This window comes from Argiope bruennichi, chromosome X2 (assembly GCF_947563725.1).
Source record: "Argiope bruennichi chromosome X2, qqArgBrue1.1, whole genome shotgun sequence".
Classification (NCBI taxonomy): domain Eukaryota; kingdom Metazoa; phylum Arthropoda; class Arachnida; order Araneae; family Araneidae; genus Argiope; species Argiope bruennichi.
Window position 1 is genome coordinate 108,345,090 of NC_079163.1, and position 17,541 is coordinate 108,362,630.

General features: G+C 27.8%; 1 protein-coding gene across 4 annotated transcripts in view; it reads left to right on the forward strand.

Annotated features, from left to right (window-relative positions):
* Positions 1-17,541, forward strand: part of LOC129960087 (protein Fe65 homolog) — a 62,892-nt gene that overhangs the window by 17,352 nt on the left and 27,999 nt on the right. Inside the window, exons 1-4 of one of the 4 annotated variants that reach the window (XM_056073186.1) lie at positions 12,134-12,189; positions 14,563-14,806; positions 16,213-16,455; positions 17,237-17,322. In XM_056073186.1, coding sequence (XP_055929161.1) covers positions 14,745-14,806; positions 16,213-16,455; positions 17,237-17,322 — 391 coding nt within the window. In that variant the 5' untranslated portion in view covers positions 12,134-12,189; positions 14,563-14,744. Of the gene's footprint in view, positions 1-12,133; positions 12,273-12,434; positions 12,606-14,562; positions 14,807-16,212; positions 16,456-17,236; positions 17,323-17,541 lie in introns of those variants that run through there. The other 3 variants (XM_056073185.1, XM_056073187.1, XM_056073184.1) reach the window with 3 other exon arrangements.

Consider the following 17,541-nt stretch of genomic DNA (forward strand, 5'->3'; position numbering starts at 1 on the left):
TGAAACAGGTTTTTAATATTCAAATTCTAGAATTCTCTAACCTAAAATTCTAATCTAGATTTTAATTTATTTGCAAATACAGAATTTTTTAATAATGATAAACTATAGAAACACCACATTGATTTCTTACTTCGTATACGAAGTATACAAATGATAATTTTTAGTATAATTGATAAATTATTGAAACACCATATTGATTTATTATTTCCTCGTATACGAAATATACAAAAAATTATATTTAAATATGCTTCAAGTTACTTTTTTATTTTGTTATCTGCAAAGTTCTTGATGAAAGAAATTGGATAATGATTCCTCATTACCATTATTAATTCATTTGGATCAGTTTCACCTTAGACATTTTTTTTTCTTTTCTATCAGTATATCATCTTCTGTGTAGTGCTCTTCAGGATCTTTCCCTACTGTTGCTTCCTATGTGTATTATTGTTATACCATTTTTTTTCTTTCTCGTATACAGGGTGAAAGTAATGTAATCATCAAAAAATTTGAAATCGGAATTTTGACGTCAGAAAGGCGTCTAAAATACATAATTAGTTTTATTCTTTGTACTTTGAAGCACAAAATGCTCATGTGTGGTATTCTGAAAATAAAAATCTGAGCACTCGTTCCTTTCACGGCCTTATTTAAAAATTTAACGTTGGAGAGGGGAAATAACACCTTTATTAGGTAAGGTGCGAGAAAGTTTTGGGGAGATAACTCTTGCTGTTATTTTATAACAGCAGTTGTGCAAAATTTTATATTGTGCATTCTTATTTGTTTAATCCTGTTATAAAATTGACATTTTTTAATCTTGTTTAAAAATTGACATGACTGTCGCATCATACAGTTGACATTTTTTTCTAAAGGTAAGTTTATTTATTATTATTATTTGATAATCTATAAATTTCGTAAACATAAAAGAAATTTGTTTTATAAGAATCAAAATAAAACAGCCGCACTACGTATTTATAAAAAATTATTTTTCTGCTTTTAGAATGTGATATTTCTTTATATCAAGTAAAATCGTTTAGCATTTGTCTTTAATTATTCTAAGTGAACAAAAGATTTGAAATATTCTCAACATTCGAACAATTTTATTTTATTTCTTGTATTAACCAAAAATTTAACATTAAATTACGGCTTGTTTTAAGTTTTTTGCTTTTTAAAAATAAAGAAAACAGATATCTGTCACTGCCTATAAATTCTCTAACTGCTGTGGCTAGCGTGAAGAAATTACCAAATGTTTTCACATTCTGTGTGTGCCAATGAGAATCTACACTGCCTGGCGTTAAATAATTCAAATATTTCCAATATATAGCGGGAAAGTACACCATTTTATGTGAAATAACATTATAAAAATTATACTATTCTTTTTTACGCTGTTATATAGTATTTATCTATTTCTTACCTTTCTGCTTTCTTACAGATCTATAAATATTAATGATACATACCTTGTATCGATAAATTTTAAAAATTTTTAGTTTAAGTAAGAGGGTCTGCCAGAAATTGCATTAAATTTCATTTAATCAATTTGATGAAGTTTCTATAAAAAAGTGACCTGGCGACTTACGAATGCTCCTGTTATACTTGAAAAAATAAATAAATAAAAATCCCAAAGTGTGTGAATATACCAGTTAAGAACATTTTTTAGTTTCTAAATGTAATAAGAGAAAAGTTATGGGCATTTTAGTTACACATCAATTAAATATTCTGACTTAAAAACAAAAACGAAAAACTTTACTAGAATTTATTATGAATTGTAAAGTGATTGAAAAAATTTTGTTAAAAAATGTGCTGTATTTTTAAAACAAATACATCTGTTACTAATAGTAATAATACAAACCAAATACGTTTCTTTCTAATATACAACGTATTTTGCAGAAACTCGTGCTCTTTCCAAGTCTTGTCTTTCCTAATTAACTTACATGTTTGTATGCCCGTTCACATCTTTATGACCTATCTTGGGTAGAATAACTCCGGTGTTTTTCTTCCCTCCATATTCTTTTTATAGTGAATAAGCGAGCTTGTGTGTTAAAAAAGATCAGCCAGTGTGGTAAAGTAGGAAAAAGAAAAACGGATGAAAAAATGAAGAGGAGCAGACCATTAATGGTCGGGAAGTACACATACACACGTTCTTCTTCACACACACAAATACAAAAAGAAAGAAGAAAACAACAACAGCAACATTAGTTTAAAATAAAATTTACACTTTAAAAATAGAAAATTATCATGTGATACAGTATATGCACTGCAAATTAAAAATGGAAGTGTGCTAACATTGTAAGAAAAGTTGAAATAAAGCGGAATGGAGAGCATTTTTGCATAAGTATTACAATAAATGTAAGGTGAGGTTTCAGTGAATTTTTGATTGCTTTGGAAGAAAAAGAAAAGCAGAGTATTAGGATTCGATTTCCTCCAAATAGTCTGTTAAAAGGAATGATCTTGCCAAGGCCGCTTAGCTGGTGAATAGTTTTTTGTAATTTAAGTGCCTCATCCAAGAATTTAATTGTCCTTGTTTTATCTTACAATCAGAGAAAAAATTTTTTTTTAATAGTGAGAAGGTTTTTGCTGAAATTTAAAAATTGCAGAATGCTTCGATACTAAATTCTTACAGCATTAAAAAATAGATATTTCTGAAGAAGATGGCATGAATTATCAAAGGAACGGTTATAAACTTATTTTTATTTAATGTCGAGCTGATTTTGAAAAATGATTTGAATTGAACCATTTTTATACTATATTTCCATTGGATTTATTTATATTTTATTCATTTCAGTGTGGTGATGTTACTTTTTTAAAAAGTGGTTTTCGAATAACTCTACTTGACTCGTTCCCCGTCATGCTGTCCATTTGAGGATCGATAATGTTTTTAATGTTTCTTCCTCCTCCCAGTTTCTGACTTTTTATTTGCTTTGAAGTTATGTTTTAACATAATAATCTTCTCTTAATATATTATGAACCACTTATTTATGTGATTTAAATGTATGTATATGTAAATATATTTTAACTAATGCTTGGCCGAGAAGAAGAAACTTTTGAAATTTTAAAACTTCGATTTATTTCATCCTGGGAGGCATAATTTTACAAGAAACGATCATCATACGCCAGTTTACATCGCGGCATAAGAGTAAAAGAGAGACAATTTTTTTCTTTCAATGATTTTACTATGAGATTTTGATAGACACATTTTGACACATGCCAATTTAGAAAAAGGAATTTTAAGTATCTTTAAAAGAATGTTGTAAGCATTAAGGATTTTTATCCCTTCACTCAAAGCGTGAGAAAATGCTGAGAACAGCATTTTTATAGAACGCGTGTAAAATTTATTAAATAAAAAGTGGAAAATGGATTAAGAAATAAGAGAACATTTTAGAATGAAGTTAATGCGGGCTAAATTTAGATAAAAATTAGGAAATTAATTAGAATTTAAATTAGATTAAGAAATATCATTGCATATATATATATATGTTTAATTTTTTATTTCGAAATTTACTTTTAAATGACGCTTTTTAACATTTATCTATTTGTAAATGAATACCTGATTATCAGTATTGAATTGGATTATATTTTAATATAGAGTTTATGTATTCTAAGTAACATAGTATCAGAATTGAGCAAATTGTTTATTTCATAGTTTGACCACCTCTAAAATACAATGATCTCCATTTGGGACTCACAGTGGATGCATGTAAAATGGTTTATTATTTTTACGCTACAAATTAAACTGACATTTAAACTAGCGCAATAATACGCTTTTGAAACATTTCTAAAAATTTCTTTTCAATAAAGTTTGAATTGTGTCTATTTGATAAAAGGAAATATAATGGGGATGGAAGGACGAGGTAGAAAGGAATACCAGGTGTTAGGAGTAGGTGATTTTGAAACATATATTTTAACTTCGTGGTGACGTCTTTACCAATCGTTTTCGTTCACTGGGCAAGATATATTTTTTTTATAATGCCGGTGGCCATGAACTTAAGGCTGAAAAGTTGATTCATTTAGTTGTTTTTATCAGCTGCGTAAAAGAAGCCTGGTTAGATTTTTATAAATGAATTATCTGTTCAGTTTTCTTTAGAATATTTTTTGATATTTTCAATTTGGATTGTAATAGGTCGAAAAAAAATTGAACACTGAGAGAACGTGAAGAATATTGGGATTATAATCTTGATGTAGATGATGAAGACCTTGATAATATTATAAACTAGCCAAGTTTGACTCGCCAGAATTCATGGCCGGAATAGAATTTTAAATATTGTATGTTACTTGGTCTTGTTTCCTTCTTCAGCAAAACATTTTTAAGATTCAAATTTTGAAATATATGTAATTCATACTATTTTAGAAGCCTTACAGTGTTCTTTTCATTTTTCTATACATTTCCCTTATTTTCTGTCAGCTTCCCTAAAATTTGTAAAAAATAGATACACTTTGCTATTTCTAGCTTTTTAACAATGTAATATAATTTCTAACCTAAAACAATTTGACATTTTCTCCATATTAATAGTATTTTAAATATAAATTTAAATCTTTTACAGATTCTTTCCAGAATTAAGTAATTAAATTGCTTGCTTCCCTGAAATCTGCTTCGCCGGTTGTGATTTGTGTTAAGGACAGTATAGTAATTTGGATTGTAAATCGAAAAAAAAAAAAAAAAAAAAAAAAAAAAAAAAAAATCTGCTTTAATATTGTCTTTTATCAATAACTCTGGTGTTCTTCCAGAAATCTTGTTTTTGTATTATCATTCGTAATACTTTTAATATTTGTTCAGAATTCTTACGGTTCTTGTTCGAAAATATACTTTTCTTTAAAAAAAAAAAATTGATCAAATAAAGAAAAAATATTTATACGGCCAAAACAAATGGTTTAATTGAATTTTAAGATGATGTAAAAATCATTTTTGTACCATAATATTTTCAGAAGTTATCGTGAAAAAGCTCCAAAATTGTACTTAATTTTTAATTAGTTTTAAAAAAAATCGCTCTGAAATGCACATTCCCACCCCCAAAAGTATATATGTGCCACAAGTTTGGTGGCTCAAGATCAAACAGCCTAGCCTGTAGAGCGCCAACACACAGACACCCTCGCGCTTACACACACATTCATCTTTATTATAAATGGAAGATATAGCTGAACTGTTATCGGATAGGGCAAATGATGTTTCCGATTTAGGAGATGCAGATGATAACTTACTGGAAGATACCAATTCCAAAAGATGTTCCAGTTTCATTAGAAATATTTGGCGGGAGGTGTAATGAAGAATTTATAGTATCGAGAAACAAGATACCTAAAAAAGAAAATCTCTTATCAAAGTAGGAAATAAAAAAAAGTGCATAACTCATCATTTCTACCAATGGAGAAGAAGATTGCAAGTAACCTAGGATACACAAAATAGAAATAATTAAAGATGAAACATCAATAGAAGTTTTTGAGATATTCTTCACAGATGATTTAGTCAATCATATCGTACATCAAAGAGTATTTTATGCAGCTCAAAGCAATCGTCACCAACTTGTACTCTCTGCAGATTGATTCAAAAATGTTGGGGGATTTTCACAGTTAATTGGATATTACTCTTTACTTCAAGAACAAATGTACTGGTCAGAAGAAAACACATAAATATTTGAATTATAGGAAAATGTGTGACGAAAAAATCATCTAATTGAAATAAACTAGTAAACCTACATTTTAATAATAGTACAAGTATCCCAATAATAAATAAAAACTAAAGTTATTCAAAATACGAGCAATTTTAGATGAGCTAATTAAAAAGTTTATGTAGTTCGGAGTATTTTCATATAATTTGTTTATTGATGAACAAATGGTGCTTTATTATGTTCATCATTTTTTGAAAAAAAATTATTAGATGCAAGCCCATTCGCTTTGGTTTTAATTAATAGACAATATGTTGTGATGTGAGAAAATGCTGCTATAATTCTAAAATTTATGAAAGTCATCTAACTAGTAATTCAGAAAAGGATACATTTAGATTAGGTATGTCGGTTATATTGAATACAATAGCAATAATAGAGAAACAAGAAGAGCACTGCTTTTATTTCAATAGTTGTTTTTTTTCACAAGTTTTGATTTGATGAAAAATCTAAAAGACGGAAATATATATGCAACAGTAACGATGATATTTAATTGGATGAATAAATCTTAAGAATAGATAAAGAGATTAAGAAAGAATTTTATGAAACTTTCGATTACAAACATAGTAAATTAAATGGAATATTGGGTCTTGGGAAGAGAACGGCTTTGTAAAGATGTTATCAAATCATTTGGACGTTCTACTTGTTTGGACGTACGCTAAGATGGTCTAGAACTGAGAAAAAAAAAGTATTAATTCTGCTGCCTAATGCCACTGCGAATTACAATAAGAACATGGCTACTGTTGACAAATTTGGCTGCAATATATAAAAATATGGAAGAATTAGAGGCACAAAAGGGTACTTTTCTAATTTCATCAATGCCATGGATATGGCTCTGCTAATGCTTATACAATGTACTACATTGCTAATAAAAAAATGCCATTTTTAAATTTCAGAAGAAAAATTACAAGCTTTTAAAGCTATCTTCTGTTCTAAAGAGTTTATTATCCCTGTTTGACTCGATAAATAATGGAAATCTATTGTAAAGTGGCACTCCTATAAACGAGTACCAAATGACATGAGAAAAACTCCTCAAGGTTATTCCTGTTATTTAAGAAGAATATTAGACGAAAAATATGTTTATAAACAGTGTGTAAGATTTGATGTTGGATTGCATGTCCAATGTGTTAAACTATGGCTTTATAAACGTGCAATTTTTTACATGCCATTTACCGTAATCCCCAAATCAGGGCGGATTTTTATATCGATAAAACTCATATATTTATATTGTAAAATTTAATGATACGTGTTTGTTTACATACAAAAGCATAGACTTATATTTAAAAAAAAATATTTTTAAAAGATCTGGCAGTTAATATGTTAATGAAAAATTTGAAGTCGAAGTACTTGCAAAAATAATTCGGTGGTGTTCCTTATAATTATGTTATTTTTCAGAGTCTTCAATTTGGATTACTTTCGTTATTTAATCATTGTTTATATATATATATATATATATATATATATATATATATATATATATATATATATATATAGAAACGGATGTATCTGTAGCTTGTGAGAAATAGAACAGAATTTTGCGAATGAATTTTATGGTTGAGCGACATAATAATTGGTAATAGGTATGGATTTTGTCCTGTGTGGTATTGATATAATGAAACAATTATTATTTTTTAACTTTTGGTAAATATCTCTATTGTGTTGATTACGAACTATTTTTTTAAATTTTGGTAAATTGTAGTATTGATATTTTTTTTATTTTACTTAACCCTTTCTAGGGCCGTGGGAAGTATGCTTCCCACCAAATTTATCAATCTTTGTTTGAATTTATGAAAGTTGGCATAAGTTCTGACAAATTTTTTTAGAAAGACAGAAACTTAGATGCTTTAGTTCTTTATTTCACACAAAATGATGCGTCTTGATTTGTTACTTAATTATTAATTAACCAAATTAAGTAATTAATTAAATTAAATTTATCTAATAAGCTAAATGAATCCCTTTTCTTATTCTAATTTCAAGCCTAAAAATATTTTAACATAATATGACTAGAAAAAAATGGCCCTTTAAAGGGTTAATTATCATGCTTTCGAAATATTTTTATTTAAAAATGATTATTTTATAATGAAAAAAAAATGCAGCTACTGATTTGACCAAAATAAATTTCATACATCTTTTTTAAAAAGAATTTGCTTTAATTAGATTTTTTTCCCCTTTGATTTTCAACGTAAGACTGAGTAAGAGCTATTGAAATAAATCAGCATGTTATAGTCAAAACTTTTCTCGTTTGTGAATATTTCTGAAACTATGTGATCTGTACAATTTAAATGACGAAAATTATTGCTTTGTTTACGTCTGAGACAGGGAATGCACATCTGGATATTCCTTTTCCGACAGTCATGGGTGATAATCACTCCCTCCTTGTGGTTCTTGAAAATACAGAAGGTCCCTAAACTTTCTCCCCTCTGAATAAAATTCTGTAAATAACGGGTGGCTGTTTTTAAATTCTTTGAGACAACTCCTGATTTACTGCTACATTGAGGGCCTTCCAAACTGTCCCTTCTGAGAAATTATCTATTTTCTGTGTGTTGTCAGTGAGAAACAAGGAGGAAAGAAATTCCTTTACAGGTTACAAATCTTGAGTTTAAGTTGGTAAAACTTAAAATATCTAATCAGAGAAAAGCAGGTTGGTGTAGAGATAAAATAAATAGCCAAATGATCGAAGGTAAAAGAAGGGGGGGAAAATGAGTAAAACGGGGATTTGAAGATTTTACGATTGGATTTGAAACAACAATTTGCCGTGACTTAATGACTGACCAAGAAAATCTCCAAGCTGTGGAGAATAGCGTCTTTTCAACTTGACATATAAAAGAGGGGATGTAAAGAAGTCAGGAATACGATGTGTGAATGTGGTAGAGCTTTGACTAGTTATCTCTCCTGCATCCTGATGGGAACCAACAACATAAGATGATCTCTTAACGGAAAACGAAGGAAGGAACCAACAACGCACATGAAGAAAAGAAAGGATTGGCTTGCGAACAACTTTAGCAACTTTTAAATTTTTAAAAAATCCCAGTTGATCGAGAACTATCTACTGAATAGTCAATTTGCTTAGACCAATAACAACCTCTGCCGTGACAAGAGAAGGAAACCAATTTCGGGAAGAATGCTGGGGCTGGTTGGAGGGAAGCTGAATGGACAAATCCCCTAAATTGACCCCCTGGAGTTCCCTGTGGGCAAAGGCCGAAAGGGCGTTGACTAAACGCCAACCGGACGAAGAAAGCAGCGCCTTCCCCTCGCTCCCGGAGAAGCTACTAAAAATGGTGGCAGAGAAGCTGCATTTACTGCCTAACTTGTGTCAGCTGAGTACGAAGTGTAACCGCATCGCCGGCACTAAAAAACTATAAAGAAAAGTGTAAATCTTCTTTCACATTTATTCACATTTTGTGGAAACCCATATCTTAAAGTTTGAAGGAGAACTTTAAATTTTTAAATTTCTTATTCTGTGAGTAAGTAAATTTTAAATTAGTTTTTAGTTAAATTCTTTGTTTGTAAATTCGTTTACATGTTAGGTAAATTCGTTTTTAGACCTATTTTTGTAAATTTTAGTTTTTGATATAGAAGCAGTTGTTTTGAGTGGGGACTTTCAGGTTTTTTTCTTAACATGTTAATGCATATTTTATCAATTATTTATTACAATGCACATATTCTAACAAGATTGTACTTGCATAATGTTGTCAATGATAATTTTGATTCTGAAGTCACTCAGGTCTGATTTCTAATCCGGTGATGAGTAAATTATAAAATTTTTATCAATATTGTGCACTTCAGGTGAATATTATTGTGTCATTTTTTGTTCCCTGAATTCATAAGTGAGGTATCAGGTCTTTCTTAACTAAAATTGAGTTTATTATTTAATATTTGAATATTACTATATTATTTTGATAATGAAGTATTTGTTTAATATATGTGAAGAGTACGATAGTATTAAAAGTTGATATAAACATAATGTGCTTTCATCGTTTACATATAATAATTTAATAGTTTGTATTAAAAACTATCAATCTGTTTGTAAATAAGCGTTAGTCTTATCAAAAATTACGAAATGTCTTTGTCAGTCATTTCCTACCATTATAGTCATACGGTATTATTTCCATACTAGATCCTGCAATTCGGTTCCGGTTATTATTAAATGTTAAGTGAATCAAATGGAAAAAAAAAAAATGTGTAGGATACATAACGCAATGCTATTTGTTGTATGGAATGCTTGATGTATGTAGGTTTTAATTACTTTCTAATTAGTGTGTAGATTCTATAATTCAATTTAAATATTTAATTCACCACATTTTGATATCAACAATTCTAATACTTCTAATCTTGAATTCCTTTTTAGAAGTATGAGAGAAGTTTTATTGAAGTATGAGAGATATTAGCATTAAATAAAAAAAGAAAAATATGCCCTTCCTTCTTCCCCAAATAATTACTACATGGAATATTGAGAAAGCGGAGGCAGAGTAGGCTAGGTTTAAAAATGGCACCCCTCCTTCTTGCACGAAAATTTCATAATTTACACATTCCATTTGGACTTCATGTTCCTGGAAGACTTTTTTACGGGAAAGAGTAAAATAAAATAACCTCTAGCACCAAAGATAAACATATTTGATTTTTAAAAAATTAGTTATTGATATAGAGTAAGGCTTTCTAAGTACATTATAGATATGTAGAAAGTAAGTCCAAAATGGTTTGCCTAAAACAATGCTTCTCTTCCCTCCATATTTATGAATTTTTATAGTGATGATAGCGTGGGAAACTATTTTGAAGAGCGAGTAAATGATTTCTTTTATCCTCATTTCGAAAGAATATTTTTGGCTTCTCGAACGGTATGGCTTCCGACATTGAAAGTTATTCAAAGCTGTTAACGCTTCAAATTGAATCAGCTAGGTTCGTCTTTGAAGCTGGTGTTTATGTTACATAATTGCTGTTCGCAATGGGGAGTAAAGTAGTACTTAAACTTGAAAGAAATTTACTTACTTTTCGAATGTACTCTTCTATTCCCCTGATATCATGATATTTTTTCTTAATTCTTGATATTTAACACTTATTTAAATGTCCATAAATGTTAATCAATTTGCTAAAATACGAAAGCCTTTTTTGTCAAATACTCAGTTTAAGAAATAATCCATTCTTTCTGTTGATTTCTATCATTGAAATGGCAACTTTCCCGAATAATTGTTGTTCATTATTAATAGAATTAATCATGGTGTTGTGTATGTCCCGAAAAAAATCACTTAAATATTGCAGTTGGAATTAAAAAATTCAATTTTCTCAAACCATTAAATTTTAGAATTTTGATAAATCTCAAATTAAAATATTCGATTTCCTTTAATAAATATTTAAAAAATGAAAACATAAACAATACCAAAAGTGCAATTAATTTATAAAACATGGCCTGTTTGTAGAAATGTTTGAACCATTTATTTTTTAAACTGTTGGAGAAAATAATTTTAGAACTTGTGTAAAAGAATATCGCAAGGCCAGATTAATTTCTTGAATATTATAACACGGAACTTGAATATCAATACTATCGTAAATGACATAGATATTCAATTAAAGTACATGCGATAAATATTATTGCATTTTTTAGAAGTTATGGAAGTCACAAATATTCGGAAAAGGCGTAAAGTAGTTGGGGCTGTCTAATGTGATTGCTTATTTCAAAAGTGGTTTTATGATAGCATTTAAAAAGGCAGAAGTTTAATGAAAATGTTGTTGTAGAATTTGTGGTTCACAGCTATATGGTCTAGGGATTACTGAAATCACTGAATTCTTTTACTTTTTGCAATATATAGGAAAGAGTAAAGTATTTATTTTAGTTTTTGTCAAATAAATATATATATTTGGATGAATAAATCATAATTTGTTAGAATACAAAAAAAAAAAAAAAAAAAATCTTATATGCCCCTCAAATTTCTTATCTGAACATGAGAAGAATTTGCACGAAGAAAAGCTAATTATTCAACCTAACTATTCATAATATTTATTTTCTAAAAAAGAAAAAGAAAATCTAAAGAGATGAAACAGTTATCACATATTTTGAACTTATCAACATTTATATGAAATGCTGTCATTTGATTTAATTTTTCTTTCTAGGTCATAATTTTGCTTTATTATGAGTATAAACATATTTTAATAATCGTAAATAATAATTAAGTTATAAAAGATTATATTTTTATTCATTCATGCTTTTAAATTTTATTATAATTTCTTGTTATTTGTTTTTATTGATTTGAATTTATAGAAAACAAGCATTTTAACAAACGGAAAAGGAATTCTTAATGAACTTTCTAATGAGATCTTGATACATAAAAAGCTATTAAGAGGTTGTTGAATGATCTGGAATAGTGTAGAAAGAATGAAATTATAAAAAGTTTTGAGAGTGTGTGCTCTAATATTCGGTTTCGTTTTGTTGAATAAAGTGTGGCGCCCCGTTTATTGATCCTGTCGCCGAGTGATGTCACGAGCTGAATCTTATATTGGCCCTTTTCCTCACGTGACCTGTAGGTTTATGTCTGCAGCGAAGAGGCTGAAGACGGTAAGATGGTTAACTCGTTTGTTTGCAATGTGCTTTCGTCGCAAATTTTTATTTCCAATCATAGATGAAGATGGTATTGAATCGTAAGTTGGATAGTTATGTCATTTAATGTATGGTAATTTCTAATTAGGGAATCGTTTCAGCCCTTCCCCTCTAAAAATCGATTGTTCTCAATGGTGAGAATAGCTTCCACTTACTAAAATGAGAATGTGCTTTCACTGCTCGATAACTGTCCAGACAGAAAAGATTTCCATTCCATCTACCTTGTTTGTGCCTATTTTAGTTCCGGTTTCTTCAAAACGTTTACAAGTTCGTTATATATACTCTGGAATATGAAAGATTTACCTCAAAAGTATTTTCATAATTCAATTAACACCAATAAAGTTTTCTGGAAAGTAATACTTTATTACTTGAAGGTGACCGTTTGCGTCCATTCTATTATTATAAAATTGTCTCCGGTGTTATACTTTATGTTTTCCTATATTAATAGATGTTGCAGTTGTATTATCCTTTCATTATGATAATAGATTAATCTCTTTATTATTGTGATAGTTTGATTGCTTATTAACTTCTTATGAACATATTTCTATTTACTAATGATAAAAAATAATTCAGTAACGAATATATGTTTCTTTTTTTGTTTGCTTGTTTAATTTTTATTAATGTTTGTATAACTTTATTTTTATGTGTATCGCGTATGTAAAAATTAAGCTGCATCACATTAATGAAAAGTAATTTTAAGTTTATGTTGTAGTAGATGAAATATTTTAATCAGTGTTTTGTGTTACATTGTACAAGGAATGTTTTTGTTTTATTGTTGTTATTGATTTGTTTTATTTAATTTACTTTTAATACATTTTGATATAATGTATTAAAAATCGTATTACAAATCGATTCTGATGTCAGCTGTTAAAGTATTAAACTTTTAATCGTAACTGAAATTGTAGTTGTAAAAATTGATAGAAAAGTGAACTGCGACGGTATATTATTTTAACGCATTTTTCACATTTAAAACAATATATAATTGAATTAATATCATTTAATCATAAGATTATGTTGAGAGAAATAGTTGAAAATGTTTCTTTTAAAACTTAAATCGGATTTATCATGAAATAATTATTATTTATGTTTTGATATCTGAAAGCATTTAGTCGATATACTGGTTTAGCAATCAATAGTTTAGGAAGCGCTAAATATCTGTTGAAAACATTACTGTATCAGTTTCTAATCTGTTTAATAGATTATTTCTTTTATTTTTTGCCATGAATTTTTGTGACCATCTTTTTTTGTATATATAGATAAAAAGAAGTGAGTATAATCATTTACGTTCTAAAATTGTTATCTGCATTTTAAGTATTGCTTGTGAAGATTATATTTTCATATTCTTATTGGTATTTTTAAAACTTTAATTGTGTTGCTGAATTAAATTTGAGTAAGTTATGAACTTACGAAATTTCTAATGTTTCTTATTGTAGCATAAATTTTCTCAAAATTTATGCTACAATTTGTAGTCTTAAAATGGCAATTAAATAAAATCTTTTCAGTCTTGGAGCTATGGTATTAAGCATTATGTGATGATTACTAAATAGACATATTTTCTGTATTATGATTCAAAATTTATACTTTATTTATCGTATTAAAATTATTTTTTGATTTAAAAAACAGTCCAGTTTTTCATAATAAATTTGCAATTTTATTTGCGTTTTTTTTTTTTTTTTTTCACTTTTATTTCCTGTAACGCGGTGGATTAAGATTTTATTTTCCTAAATTTCAGACAGAGAAATTAAATATTTCATTTAAGTAATAGGATTTTTTTTCAAACATTTTATTCGATATATTCGGAAAAGATGCGTTGTAAGTACGTCTCCCGTTAGTAGTTCTATTTTCTGAAATCTGGTTGAAATCGATAGTGATTATGTTTAGAATAGATGGCAGCAGGCAGAGTAAAAGATACTCTTTTGTTTTACTATCTCTGTATTGGTTTTTTGCATCTAGTCTCAATAAAAACAGATTACGTACGATATCTTCTTAGATCAATTAAATAAAATATAAAATGCGTCTAAAATAAAAATTATAAAATTTTCTAAAAGAAATAAAAAAAAAATATGTCTGGAATGTGAAAATTTCCTATTTCAGATATTTTCAAAATTAATTTTTTGGTTTTTTTTTTTTTTATTCGCATAATATTATCATTCAATTTAATGCATGATAAATCATTCACATGTTTTTTTTTAACATTAAGAAGAATAATTAATTTCGCATCATTAGATTTTCAGAGGAATCCTTTGGCTTCATATTTTACGCATATTTAAGATGTTCTTGAATGCATCATATCTTGGCACATCTTTTATTTAAAATTATATATTTTTGCAGAAACTGATCTTCTCAGCTATGCCAATCCAAACTATCAACTAACCTCTTCTGATGAAAATTGTAATATTGAAGTAGATGGCAGCTATGATGATATATATGAAGGTTTAGATGTTGCATGCAAAATTAATCGAAGATTAAGTATCCGAGGAAGACGTAAATATGCCAGTTTGGATCCTGTGTCTATGGGTGTGGACGTTGATCTAGAAACAGTACCTATGCTTACTACGAATACAGAAAACAATTTGTAAGTTTTTAATTCATTTTTCTTCACAGCAACTGTTCACTCCCCTCCTCTGTTTTGTGTGTTTGTTTAGAATCCCATTTTTGAAACTGCTTTTGATAGCTAATAACCTGTTCAAAAAAATTCTTAATTTTATATCTGATAACTAGTAGCGTTTTTCAAAAATATTTAATGGATATTATTATTTAATGTTTTTTGTGAATTGCAAATAATATGCTTGTTTATATTAAAGTAAATTAATTTGTTCATTTTCAAAATTTATTGCATAACAGTCTTATTATTTAACAGTCTTACTGAAATTAAAAGTTATTTCGCATGATTATCATCATTGGCAGTGTGTGAAATTCAAACATTTTACAAAAAGCTTAGATAAATAATAAAACATGTTTTGTTTCAATATTTTATAGGCGTGTCCAGTGATATAACTAGACAGTATAAGATCCCAAAAAAATGTTAAAGGAAGGATATGTTTTTCAGTCCCTGAATTTAGAGCTATAGCAATGTCTATGTGAGTGAATAATTTTATCACCTTGGGTTTGGGTTCCTTGCCATGAGTCCCTAGAATTTTGTCAGCTTTGGCATCTTATAGTTGCACCATTGGACATCTCCTAAGCATCGATAGTATTCATTAGACATATTTGCAAATCAAGGGTTTACATATACATAGGGTGTTAAGAACATTCCAAAATGTTATTCATGTCTACCTTTTAGCAACGAGCTCTTCAAAATTTGTCTTTATCTTTTTTTAATAAAAAAATTAAAAAAACATTTGTTTCTATACTCCATATTGTATTTCTTATGTTTATTTTGCGTCGTTTCAAAAAAAAAAAAAAATCTTTTGCATATTTTGCCAAAATAAAAAGAAATAAATCTTTCTGAATTTCAATGTAACAAGGAAGCAAGTAAAATAATTATTTTAATATATATATATATATATATATATATATATATATATATATATATATATATGCCCATCTTTACTAGTCACCTTTGTTTTGTGTGTGTGTAATGCAATGAACTTTGACCCCCCCCCTTATTTTGTTTAATGTTTTACATTCTTTCAAATTAAGTTGAGTTTACTTATAGACAAAAATGAAAAAGTAATAAGTCACAGCAAAACAATATATGTTTCAATGAATAAATAAAAATCATTGAAAATATTAAAAAGTAACTTAAAATATTTTTATTCTGATTTTTTATCTTGAAATTGATTATTCTTTGTCAAATAAAATTGCCACAATTTTGTAATATGAAATATAATAATGTCCAAAATGAAATTTATTTCATCCATGCAATAAATATAAAATTTTTATAATTTTGTAAGCATGCATAAATTTAATGAAAACTGAATCATTACATTGCAAAATTAATTTTGCCCTGAATTATATATATTCTTATTTATTTTATAGAAATCAGACACAGGGTTTGAAATCTTCAGATAGAGAAGAAACTTTCCCTGGGAATGACAATGGTAATTCTGTTTTCGATTCAAATGATAACAAAGAAATGGGGAAGAAATCAAGCTTTCTAGATTATTACATAAGTCTAGAAGCAGCAGCTTCTGTCAAAGAAAATAAATCTCCTTCATTTCAAGCACTGTGCAGTTGTGATTCTTCCATTCAGAAGCCAAGTGCATCGTTAGTTTCAGAAAAGTAAGTATTTCAGTGTATGCAATAATTTAGTTTTGATAATTAAAGAAATTAGCCATTTTATAAAAAAAGAATGTTTTTCATGTATTTTGCTATGAATATTGCATATAAATAGGATTTTCATTTTTCTGAATATAAGAATATATGAATTATTCAAAATTATGTGATTATTTATAATGTGCTTTAAAAAAGCTGGAATACTATTGTAGAATTTATGTACATTGTTGAGATTTTTTTTTTAGATTGTAGATTATATAGAAAATGTTAGAAATGTCTATAGAAAATTTCAGTTTCAATCTGTCTATATTCCATTAAAATGCATTATGTAATAGTACAAGCTTTATATATATATATATATATATATATATATATATATATATATTTGTTGATGAAAAGAATATGTTTCAGTATTTTTCATGGATAGTATTGATATTATCTGTTGATTTTGTTTTATGAAATTAGGAACAGAGAAAGAACAATATATGAAAATTGTTATAAAAGAGCGTGATATCTAGAAACTTTAAAATGTCTATTAAAATATTATGTCAGGAAATGTATTGTTTATTGTGAATTGATACATCATTGCTGATGTGAAGATTTATTTAATTTGTGATCTGTTTTCCTGCTTGGATTTTCCAGATGTGATTTACTGTGACCTTATCCTAGAATTAAGTTTATTAACTTGTAATAGCCAGTATACTTAACAAACTTTGTGTATTCAGTAATAATTAATGAAAATCTTCTGGTAAATATATAGTTTCTATCATTTTTATTTATCTCTTAGGTTAGCTGGATCTAACTGTGAGAAACATTCATGCAATGAGTCATCTGACAGTGACTGCCTTCCCTCTGGCTGGGAGCGCCATGAAGGTTCATATATATAGATATATTTTCAAATATAATACTAAAATTTGTATGTGTTATAACTTCTCGGAATAAATTAATGGGGTAAAGGAAGCTGTTTAATATTTTTTTTTAATCTTGAGAAGAAAAGATTTAATTCTATTATTATACATTCTTTGCATATATTTGTAAAATTGTGAATTTCTTTTCAAAGTTTATGAAATCAACATTATTTGTAAGAGTTCC